Raw genomic sequence first — 11,326 nt, 5'->3', positions numbered from 1 at the left:
CTATTTCGAATTTTTTAAAAATAATAAAAATAAAAATTTGAGGATGGAGCTTGTTCCTACCATAGACAAGCCTATAAAGTAGACTCTATAAAAATTTCAAGTAAATCGGTCCAGTAGAATCGCGGGTATCGTTCCGAAAAAGTCAGTTTTGAGAAAAACGCGTTTAAAGTTTAGGAGACAATTCTAGTGAACACGGACGCCACGTCACAAAATCGGCTGTATCTCCGAAAATAAGTCGAATTTTGAAAAATCCTTCCAAGGTCATATTTTTGAAAGTCTAAACTTTCAAGAATGCAAAAAAAATCGATTTTTTTCAAAATCCTAGACAAGAATACCGCTTAATCAAGTGGATATGCGTTTCTCTCGTGAAACAATACGCGGAGAAGAGCAGATTAAAAAGTGTTCACTTATACAAGGTTCCAATAAAATAAACTCAAGATAAACTGTGGCAATATATAAATATATTTTCGTACTTTATAATAACCGTTAATTATGTCGACTCTTTGTTTTATAGAAAGTTTGCCACATACAATTAATAGATTGTATCGGGTTTGTGCGTTTTTATAATTCTTTTTGTTGTTTTATTCTCAACGCTGCATATCATATAGGTTGTTGTTGTTAACTACTATTTTTCATTTCTTTTTTTTCAAAATTTTACCACACTTAATACGTATTGTGAGAGTTGGCACATTTACAGATTTGCGCTATTTCTATAAAAAGGCGAAAACATTCGAGGAGAAATTTAGTTTTATCTACAAAGCGTAAAGATGAAGCAGTCCAGCACCAAATTGTTTGGTAGGATTTAAAAAAAAATATGGACTTTGAGTTCTTGATTCATTTAGAATATTTGGAAAATATTTGCAGCGTTTTTTCTTCTCAGCGCTTTTGTTGCGCTCGTGAGCGCACTGCCTTATCGACACTTGATTACACATGACCCCGCTGACCTGTCGCTAGTGCCAAAAGAAACTGTTGTTGCAACCCAATTACATGTGACACCCAATGCTGATCGAACTGGGGCTTATGAATATAAGGAAGTACCGTTAATATCGCGTAAGCGTGCTAAAGAAATTGCATCGGCTGAGGAGGAGAACTTGGATGGCGAAAAAGTCAAAGGAAACATACAAGAAGTGGCGGTGTCGAATGAGAAGGCAGCAGTGGAGTATGATAATAACCGCGAATTGATTAATAACATTGAAGATATCGAGGAGAATACACAAAGTGTTACTGATAGTGCTGTGGTGAGTGCGATAGCAACATAATTTAAATCATAGCAATAACGTTAGGTATTCATTACACTGACCTAATGTAATCATTAATTTATTTTTGTAATATATTTTCCATATACATATGTATGTATAATGATATTTATCATAACCAGCACTTATTTAACTTTATATTCATTATTTCTTTTACTCTTAGTTAAAACCACAAAAACTCAAGCCTCTCGCCGTAGATAGCGGAAATCCTATTTACATAACCATACCGATATATGTGAACTCATCGCCTGGTCTGCCAGTGACACTATCGATTGGTGGTCAGCAGATCCCGTTTAAAGCGAATAGTATCGGTTTAAAGGGCGCTTTGAAGAGAGAAGTTTCTCCAACATCGCTATACAATAAGTTACCATAGCGAAGAAATAAAATTATTAGATATAATTAAATAATTTGTTGAAACTAATTTTATTTCTGCCTCATGGTTTTAAAATTAAGTTTAAAGGCTGTTAGTCACAAACTCTGCGAGTTTCATTGGTAATTCTTTATTTTACTGAATGGGAAGAAGGGCATCTATAGCGCTGTTAAATCTTATATGTATACTGCCACGAGAAAAATAATTCTTTCAATAAGAGTTTTCAAGTTGAAGAAGACATGAAAAGAAGATAGAAGATTTACTAGAAACCGTGAACAAACTACAAGTCGCTTCGAAGATAGTTCTATCCGTTAAAATTTCCAACAATTTCTCCAGGATAACCGGCCGTATTTCGAGAGAATTGTCTATTAAAGTCAAGGCCGAAATGATTAAACGGCAATTTATTGGTATGATTTGCCCAGCGAAAGTTTTGTCCCACTTGAAGTTCTGCTTTTGCGTACTGTATGGCTGGAACCATTTGGCGTTAAAAAGATGGAACAAAAAATACGCGAAAAATTTGAATATAGTCCTCACTATTGATGGTAACGTTTGCTTCAATTTTAGTTATTGCACTGAAGCTATAATTTCCTTCAGAATGATTTTGATCGGTGAGTTCGTATGGCAGTTTTAAGTTATACTGGTTTAAAATCGAGGGTTCCTACAAATGATCAGCTTATTCAGGAGAAAAGAAGGTGTGTGCAGATCGACATCTCAAAAAATGAGGGCCTAGTTTACGTATATCATATTGGCTGCCAAGTGGTTTTGATGAAATCCTACACCGAGTACCAACCACATATTTTTATATCCTGAAAAGGGTATATTAAGTTTTTCACGAAATTTGTAACACCCAGAAGAAAGCGTCGGAGACCCTATAAAGTATATATATATAAATGATCAGTATGTTAAGCTGAGTCGATTTAGCCACGTCCGTCTGTCTGTCCATCCGTCCGTCTGTATATATACGGACTAGTCCCTCAGTTTTTAAGATATCGTATTGAAATTTTGCAAACGTCATTTTATCTTCAAGAAGCTGCTCATTTGTCGGAACTGCCGATATCGGACATATAACATATAGCTGCCGTACAAACTGAACGATCGGAATCAAGTTCTTATATGGAAAACTTTCACATTTGACAATGTATCTTCACCAAATTTGGTATAGATTATTTTCTAAGGCAACAATGTAATCTCCGAAGAAATTGCTCAGATCGGTTAACTATAGCTATAGCCACCATACAAACTGAACGATCGGAATCAAGTTCTTGTATGGAAAACTTTCACATTTGACAATGTATCTTCGCAAAAGTTGGCACAGGTTTATTTTAGGTCAGCAATGTAATCTCCGAAGAAATTGTTATCGGCTTATATATAATGTGACCGGGTCTACATTTGGATATAATGGGGGACAACAATATTAGAAGAAATTGTTCAGAAAAAAATAGGAGAACAATTGGAAAAATTTGAGATAACGAGAAACTGAAGATATATTTTTAACTATAGCATATATTTTACAAACCGAACGAGAATCAACTTGTATGGAAAACTTTCGCATTTGACGTGGTATCTTCACGAAATTTGACATGGATTACTGCTTAAGGTAATAATATTATCTCCGAAAAAATTGTTCAGATCGGATTACTATAGCATATAGCTTTCATATAAACTGAACACATAGTTACTAAAAGAAATGCAGCTGTGAAGGGTATATTAGCTTCGGTGCAGCCAATGTGATATACAGACGGCTAAAGCGACTCAGCTGTGTATATTATATATACTGAAGTTATATGTATAAACGTATATATGTATACATTATTGCGTCTCTAACGTTTCTTCGGGGTGTAGAAAATTCTTAACCACAGAAAACAGTTACTATTGCTTCCAAAATTGTGATTAAAGTAAAGAATCGTAGCAAAAATATATATATTTAATCGTGGAATTCTCGCAGTTCATATAAAATCATTTGTGAGAGAAGATCAGGTTAAAGGCAAACTTATTTTTTCTTGTAGCGCCTGTTTATGGTCCCAAATTGAAAGCTAGAGTTAAAAATTGGATTCTAAATACAGACTTTGAAGTCAGAAAATCTCTAATAGATGGATGTCATGTATCGACAACAAAAGTCAGGCTTTAGGTAATTTTTCCTTGCGTCGTCGTACAACTAGGGAACCCTTTCCCTAGCTGTAGGTGAATAATAATTATGTTACTATTTCATTTCAACAATATAGGAAAGACTCTGAAGTTAATCAATTGACTGTAGGTAACTAATATTCAAAAGATGAATAAAAAAAAAGGTTTGGAACTGAGATTAAAAGGAAAAATGAACAATTCACTATCCGTTTTCGAATGCTTTTCTAATACATATGTATGTGCAATGACAACAGCTTCAGGTTTTTAAATTTTTTTCCTTGAAATTCTTTCTATGAAATGAGAAGTATTTCTAATTAAAGTTTTTGTTATTACATTTTTATTCCCACAAACTTCTCTATTAAAAACTTTCTTTTTACTGCGCGTCCCTCCTCACCACCATTATCTTCATCATCTTCTTCATAGTCCTCTTCTTCCTCCTCGTCATCATCGTCGCCATTATTTCCTTCCTCCGCTTCCACATTTACTCCACCGATTTTTGTGGCGCCACTTAAAGCTGCTTCCAGTTCCTCCTCAACTTCTTCATCCTCATTTTCCTCTTCATCATAATCATAATCAGCTTGCCTATAGCTTGCAGCACTCCTTACTTCATCAACGCGTGTGTTCAGATGCCTTTGTGGCGCGTAGGCATTTGGGACTGGGCGTCCTACACTGGCGGCTTTTACGCTTTGCGTGAACCAAGTGCACCAGATCAACACTATAATTCGACATAAAAATATGGAAAATGTGAAAAGGGTTTTCTATAAGTATGTGTACTCTATTTTTTCAAACTTCCAACCTAAACAAAAGCAGCCAGCCGTTGTTGCTTCCCTCAATTGCATTTCCTCGGTTTGTCTTCCACTTGACGTTTGCCACCACTTAAGTGTCATCATTGTCTTTTTATACACCCATCGAAGAATGATGTAATTATAGTTTTGAATGCAACCGAATTTACATTTTACTAGCTGCATAGAACTTGTTTTCGACTGCCTGGTCGATATGATTTCTTTCTCGGTTTTTTGTTTGGGAAAGTGAAAGTTCATAGCGGTTGCATTGTCTCGACGTGACATCGGAAAACTTTTGGTTTCAAGTAGCTAGAGAAATTAAGCATATTTCATTATTAGAAATTTTATATATATCTATATGTGTGTTCTCTTCTTAGTAAAGAATATTTGTATAATACATAATGGCTTTTACCACAGAGTTTTCTTTACGGTTTCGATTTTAAGCTTACATGGTTATCACGATTTCCACTTAAGCTGCAGTAGCACACCACACTTCTTCTGTCTTTCATTTCGATAATTGATCTAAATGATCTCCATTGGGTCCAGCATATACATACATATGTTCTCATAAAAGGTTATAAAAGAATTTAAAAATATACTGCTGAGTCAAGCCTAAAGTCACAAAATGCTCGATCTAGTATTTCTTCTTGGATTTGGTGATGCGTTCCTTGATATCTTCAGACATTTTATACGATCAGGCTTTATAAGAACTTTTTCCTAGTTACAAAAACCGAAGATTAGAGATTATTTTCCGAGTTGTGTCTTTAGATTCCGTTTCGGTTTGATATTTATATACTTATTAGGCACTTGTCTTGGTTTTAAGAGAGCACATGAGTTACCTCTCTAAAGCCAGATATTAGCATCGCAAACTAGTGAAGCTGTTGATATTACAAGAAGCGTTCCAAAGTAAACAGGACTTAAAAACAAACAGAACAAATGGTTTCTTCGGCAAAATCAATTTATTTTATTCAAATTAGGCTCCTTTGCTTCAATACAGCTTTTTGCACGGTCCAAAGCATGTCGAATGAGTGTTTTAGCTCGTTGGCCGGTATGGCCGCCAGTATGACGGTGCAAGCCTTTTGATTGGCCTCTACGTCTGCATAACGCTTTCCTTTCATGGACAAATGCATTTTTCCGAAAAGGAAGAAGTCGCACGGTGCCATATCAGGTGAATACGGGGAGTGGTTAATGATTAAAATGTGATTTTTGGTCAAATAATCGGTTAATGATATCCTACGAATGTTGGATTCTGAGCAATTTTTGGTCGTCAGTCAATTTGTGCGGAACAAACCGTGCACACACCTTTCGTAAGCCTCAATGTTCAGTCAAAATGCGATAAATCGATGTTTTGGAGATGTTCAATTCCATTTCCATGAATTTCAATGTTGATTTCGGCTGATTTTTGATGAATTCACGCACAGTTTCGATGGAATTTCCGGTGATCACCACTCGTGCGTTCTGCTACGGGATAGGCAATCATCGCCTTAAATTTGTTTCATCAATTGAAATGTTTCGGTAAAAGTTTTACTAATTTTAAAACAAAATTTAGTGTTGGCTCTTTGTTCGAAGCTCATTTTCGCACCGATAACACAAATATACTGACACTTAAAACGCAATAATTTCACTTTCAATCAATGAAATGTCATGAAATTCTCACTGGACAATCGATAAAGATCGATTCTAACGCACCAGTCGACATATAGATGGCGCCACCAGGAGGCGCTAGATTCAAAAAGATTCCTATTTACTTTGGAACTTTGGAACGCCCCTTGTATTCGCCGCTTTTTAACACAGCTGGCGTGGCTCTTAATTCACTTTTTTTCGTGCTCTTTTCGATGTGTTGGCTTATGGTGGAAATTTTAAGAAAAGGCTAGTGTTGATATTGGCTCTTACTGTTACTAATTGAAAGTGGCAACTCCAAAACTTTTTAGAAGTTCTTATAAAAGCTACGGAGGGTTCTTTACTGTTTTTAAATATTTTTTGAAAATCGAAATCGGTAAATGGTTCTACAGATAAGCCATTTTTATTAATATTCAAAATAAATCGTCTATCAATTGTCGAATTAACACACTCCGATAATTTTGAAATTTAATAAAGTGAAATTTCTTATCTGTGGTTAATAACTTTTCTGGAGGAATCAATTTCGAAATTTTTTCGAGTTGAAACTTATATACATAAATATTCTTACAGTCGGCCTGAACAAAAATATAACTTCGGATCCATTCGTTGTTTTTGTTGTAATGATGGTTACGTGAGTGAAAGGAAGGTTAGCGGTTTTTTCTTAAATCTTCTTGTCTAAATTTTTTTAAAAATGTATTTCAATGGAACAACAAACTATGCGAATTGGAAGAAAGCAATCGGAAGACTACGCATATTGGCAAAAAAAACATTTAATTTTACGAACAACTTTTTTTATTATTTTCCTAAAAAACTATGCAATAAATAAATACATACAACTACATGTCTGAAGAAACCCATTCAAACTGCTACAATCAAGCCGCGCTTGCAGCTGTTACCGCAGCCGTTGCTGGTTTTTCTTCTGTAACCATGTCCGGAAGAGGAGCTGGTTTCGTTTCACCCACTACATTTTCTACTGCCGCCGGTGTCTCAGCTGGTTTCGGTTCCTGAGTTGGTTGCTTATTGACCAATTCGGGTTCCTTCAGAATCTCTTCAACACCAGCAATAATCTCTTCTTCCTCCGGCGTAAAAATACCATCCGGCTTGATAGTGGTTGCCGCAACACCAGCAGCCTCATCCTCATCATCATCATCATCGCCAATCACATTCTCTATGGTCTGTTGTATGAAATGTTCGAAGAGCTGGAAGTACTGTAGCGCATTGGTGGCCACTTGCTCGGTGGGCAGTGTGGTCACTTTCTTCAATGCATCGCGTATGAGTATGAGTACAGAAGTATTGCGTGAGGGTGCGTTAGGCGCAGCAGCCACGGTAGGTGCGTTAGCCTCAGCGCTGTGTTCGGGTTCCTTCTCGATTGCATCGGTCACGCCGTTTGTGGCCGGCGCTGGTAAAGGTTCTGGTACTGTGGCGCTTTCCCCATGCATTGGTGACTCAGATTGCGCACTCTCTGCGGCCTGTGTATCGCGACGACGCCGGCGTGTGCCGTCATCATCACCATCATCATCGGCATCATCCTCATCGCTGTCTTCTTGTGAATCGTCGGGGATTTGTTGTTGCTGCTGTTGTGCGAAATTTTGCGCTTGTATATCATCTTCCTCCTCAGATTCGTCTTCATCAGAGTATGCTTGACGGGCGACGCGCACCGCGTGCACATTTTCGTTGGCTGGTGTCAAGGCGCGTGCGCTTGCGCTGCGAGGACCACCATTTATGGCGGCGGCGTCAGTGGCGCCAAAGCACACGTAAAATACCGCTAGTAAAACTGAAAGCGACAAAATTGTTGAAAAATACAAAATTTAAATGGAAACACTAAAAATGTGTGTCTTCTATATTATTTTTTACAGTGTTTTTTTATTTTTATTATTTGCTATTAATTTGGTGAAACCCACCGGCACAGCAGTTAAAGACACGGACACCCATTTCGTATTTTACTTTCTCAGTCTGCAGTTTGCGCGATCTTTATGAGCGAATTCAGCGCAACGCCGCCGTCTTTTATATACCCAGCTATGTTTGGATATTTAGCGGATATACATACATATAACCACATTCACAGTTATATATACACATACATACACCAGATTGTATATATGTACGTATACGAAAAATAGTACTAGCAGTTGTTGGCATATGTAAAAATGAAAGTAAAAACCAAAATCAATTTCGCCGCTCAACAATGACAATAATGGTGACGTGCTGGCGGCGTCTCAGTGCGCGTTTGCCGCAGGAAAAAATGCTGCTCGCAATGCTCTCGATCAGCATCTTTCAAATTGCTGAATGTGTTTTATGCTCGAGTTGTTTGGCACAGAGCGCCGCAGCTCATCTTGAAATTTCGAACCTACATTTTAAGGTTTTGGTTTTGTATTTGTTGTGTTAATCTGTTTTCAAAAGAAAGCGAAATTATTTGCACTTCTGATTTTCGTTTTTTTGTTTATTTAAATTTGCTTTTAATATTTCGTTTTAAATAATCGACTTAAAATTGGCATATTGATTTTTGGTATTGACACCTTAGTTGTTGACTCAGTGTTGTTGTATTTAAGTCACTATGATTTGTTACGTATTCGTTTGCACTAAGAAAGAAATAGTAAATTGTATTATTGGCGTAAAATGTCTGTATATATTATACTCATACGAGTATGTATATACATATGTATAGTCAAATGGAAGTTGTCCAACGGTTGTAAAGACATTACCTCCTCTTACATAATGCATAAAGTGTGAATAATGCCAACGTTTATCTTTTAAAAAATCATCAAGTGACCTTAGCGAGATACTGAACAAAAAATTATATGATATAATTCTGGGGAGAGGCTGGGCAATGGGTTTACGAGTGATTACTAATAGCATTAAAATTAAAATAAGTACTAGGTGTCATCGCTAAATCATTATTTTTATCATTTAACTACATGCATACCATACATATATGTATGTAGAAAAGGTGCTCAGTCTTGAAAATTTCGTTTGAAATAAAGTGAAAGACGTTTGGAGGCCTCAAACAAGTCAAAACTTGCTTTAGTTCAGAACATACTTAAAAGCATTTGATTTTGTTCGTCAGTTTGTATGGTCGCTGTATGCGCTATAGCGGCTCCTTGAAGTGCCAAGTTTTCATGCCAAGTCTTCAGAAGATATCTCTTAAAATGAGAAAACTTTCCATGCAAGAAGTTTATCCCGTTCGTTCAATTTGTAAGGCAGACATATACTTTAGTGGTCCGATATCTGCGGTTCCGATAAATGAGCAGCTTTTTGGGAAGAAAAGTGACGTGTGCGAAATTTTAGCTCGTTATCTGAAAACCTGATTGGCGGAAAAGGCTAAATAAATTCAGAAAGTCATGTTAAATGTTAAATTTTAATAAGGAACATTCCGTGAAAGATTTTGGAATGAGCAAAACCGTGAAAAATAGTATGATTCGCATTCACCTTGACAGCGCTAATACTGAACAACCGTAATATTGACATTTAGTCAGTTTTTATAAAATTAATTTAATCAAAGAGAAGAAAACGAATTGCTTTTAAGTTTTCTTTGGAAAGAGTTCCCTTGTATAAGTGACTAAAGAAGACCATAACTCTATGGTTTGAGTCAACACCTTCGTATTCGAAATTAAAAATGTCGAAGTGAGAGTTATATTCCTGCACAATTTTCTTATCCTTCGCTATGTGACCTTTCCCTATCTCTTAATATGTCTTCGAATCATTTGGCAAAGCCAGGAAATCTTGCAGATACCAAAGTCACTAAGTATTAAGTATATCCAAATCAATCGGATATAGTAAGTTTAATAATCGTACCAACTGACTAACTCTTTGGGGATACTATACGGAAATAATGAAGCTGAATAGCTTGACAACAAGTGAAGTCACACTAAGTTAATCTAGGGTAATACACAGAACAATCTCAGATCAGATCACAATTTCTCAAAACCTATATTAATTTTACCGTTCAAAACAAAGGACATAGGGAATAGGAACAACTAATGATGAATGTTTCGGGAAATATGACTTCTACCATATTTATATGAATATTTTAATCTAAATTCGTTTGAATTGAATCTTAAGACACTTTTAGTATCTGGTATGCATTTAAAAATAGTAATGATATGCTATCCAAAATCTGTCCACACACTTTAAGCCAGAAGGTCTTTTAAGAATTATTTTATGCTAATTAGTTCTTCATTGTGGCGCGTTCGTTTCTGCCAGGGCTTAGCGCTCCTTAAGTACTTGCTTTACATCAGCGTTATATTTTTTCATTTTAATTTAATAGCTTTTCAACAACTTTCTTCAAGTTCAAAGATTGACTACGCCAAACTTTCTTCTTTGCCACTTAAAAGCAACGTCATTGCTTATTGGTTTTATGGACCGATTTGAATATTCATTTCATTTCATTTTACTTACCATCGTCTTCTGTGTGCATTCGCTGCCTTTCAACGAACCAAGAGACACAATAACACACATTGATTGGGCGCTTAGTGACAGAAGGTGCATTAACCTTCCACACAAAATAATAAAAATTAAAGGAAACACAAAAAGGCAGATAATAATAATAAAGTTAGATCAAAACAAAACATAAAATATAGCCAAAACAGAGGCGCGAGCATCACAACAGTAGTTGATATTCGACAAGATCGAAAAGATCGTTTTGGCTTATGCATAATTAATGATCATGATCGGCGTTAAGGTGATGCTGGAATTGCAATCTTTCATTGTACGTAAAGCTCAATAGGAATAGAAAAACAAAAATAAATAACTTGTTGAAAGTTGTAGAGAAGAGTATTATGAGCCTTTGGGGAGAGCGGGTTTAATTGCGCGGAGGAAAGTTTGAGTGATCTTCAAAAACAAAACTGTTTTCGTGTGTGTGCATGTTTATGTATTTCTATACAGGCTCATTAAAGTTATATTGTTGCAATGAAAAAGTTGACAGACAATGCTTAAGGGCATACGACGATTGTTTTTTTGGAAAAAATGGGTTATCTGATCTGCATTACATATACATCTACAAAAAAGTACCTGGAAATTGTAAATAAAACGAAAAATATGTAATCACTCATTAATATTTATTTTGTACCCTTCAAAGTAATCTCCACCAGATGTATGTAATACACTTATGTCAACGAGTTTTCCAGTCCCCGCAACACTTTTCATAAGCACTTTCTGCACTTTGCATTCAGCTCCTT

At 36.0% G+C, this 11,326-nt stretch overlaps 1 protein-coding gene across 1 annotated transcript; it reads right to left on the bottom strand.

Annotated features, from left to right (window-relative positions):
• Window positions 1–7,024: 7,024 nt before the first annotated feature.
• On the bottom strand, window positions 7,025–8,084 carry LOC126763210 (probable serine/threonine-protein kinase kinX). Its single transcript, XM_050480515.1, has 2 exons — window positions 8,054–8,084; window positions 7,025–7,926 (listed from the first exon to the last, which is right to left on the bottom strand). Exons 1-2 carry the CDS (start codon window positions 8,082–8,084, stop codon window positions 7,025–7,027), a joined length of 933 nt encoding a protein of 310 aa, XP_050336472.1.
• Between the last annotated feature and the right edge of the window lie 3,242 nt (window positions 8,085–11,326).

This window comes from Bactrocera neohumeralis, chromosome 6 (assembly GCF_024586455.1).
Source record: "Bactrocera neohumeralis isolate Rockhampton chromosome 6, APGP_CSIRO_Bneo_wtdbg2-racon-allhic-juicebox.fasta_v2, whole genome shotgun sequence".
Classification (NCBI taxonomy): domain Eukaryota; kingdom Metazoa; phylum Arthropoda; class Insecta; order Diptera; family Tephritidae; genus Bactrocera; species Bactrocera neohumeralis.
Note: the sequence above shows the minus strand (reverse complement) of the source record. Positions and strands in the feature narration are given on the sequence as shown.

Coding starts and splice junctions, on each gene's coding strand:
- LOC126763210 (XM_050480515.1), bottom strand. CDS start 8,084: ATGGGTGTCCGTGTCTTTAACTGCTGTGCCG. Junction 7,927..8,053: donor TGTCTTTAACTGCTGTGCCG/GTGGGTTTCACC, acceptor TGTCGCTTTCAG/TTTTACTAGCGGTATTTTAC.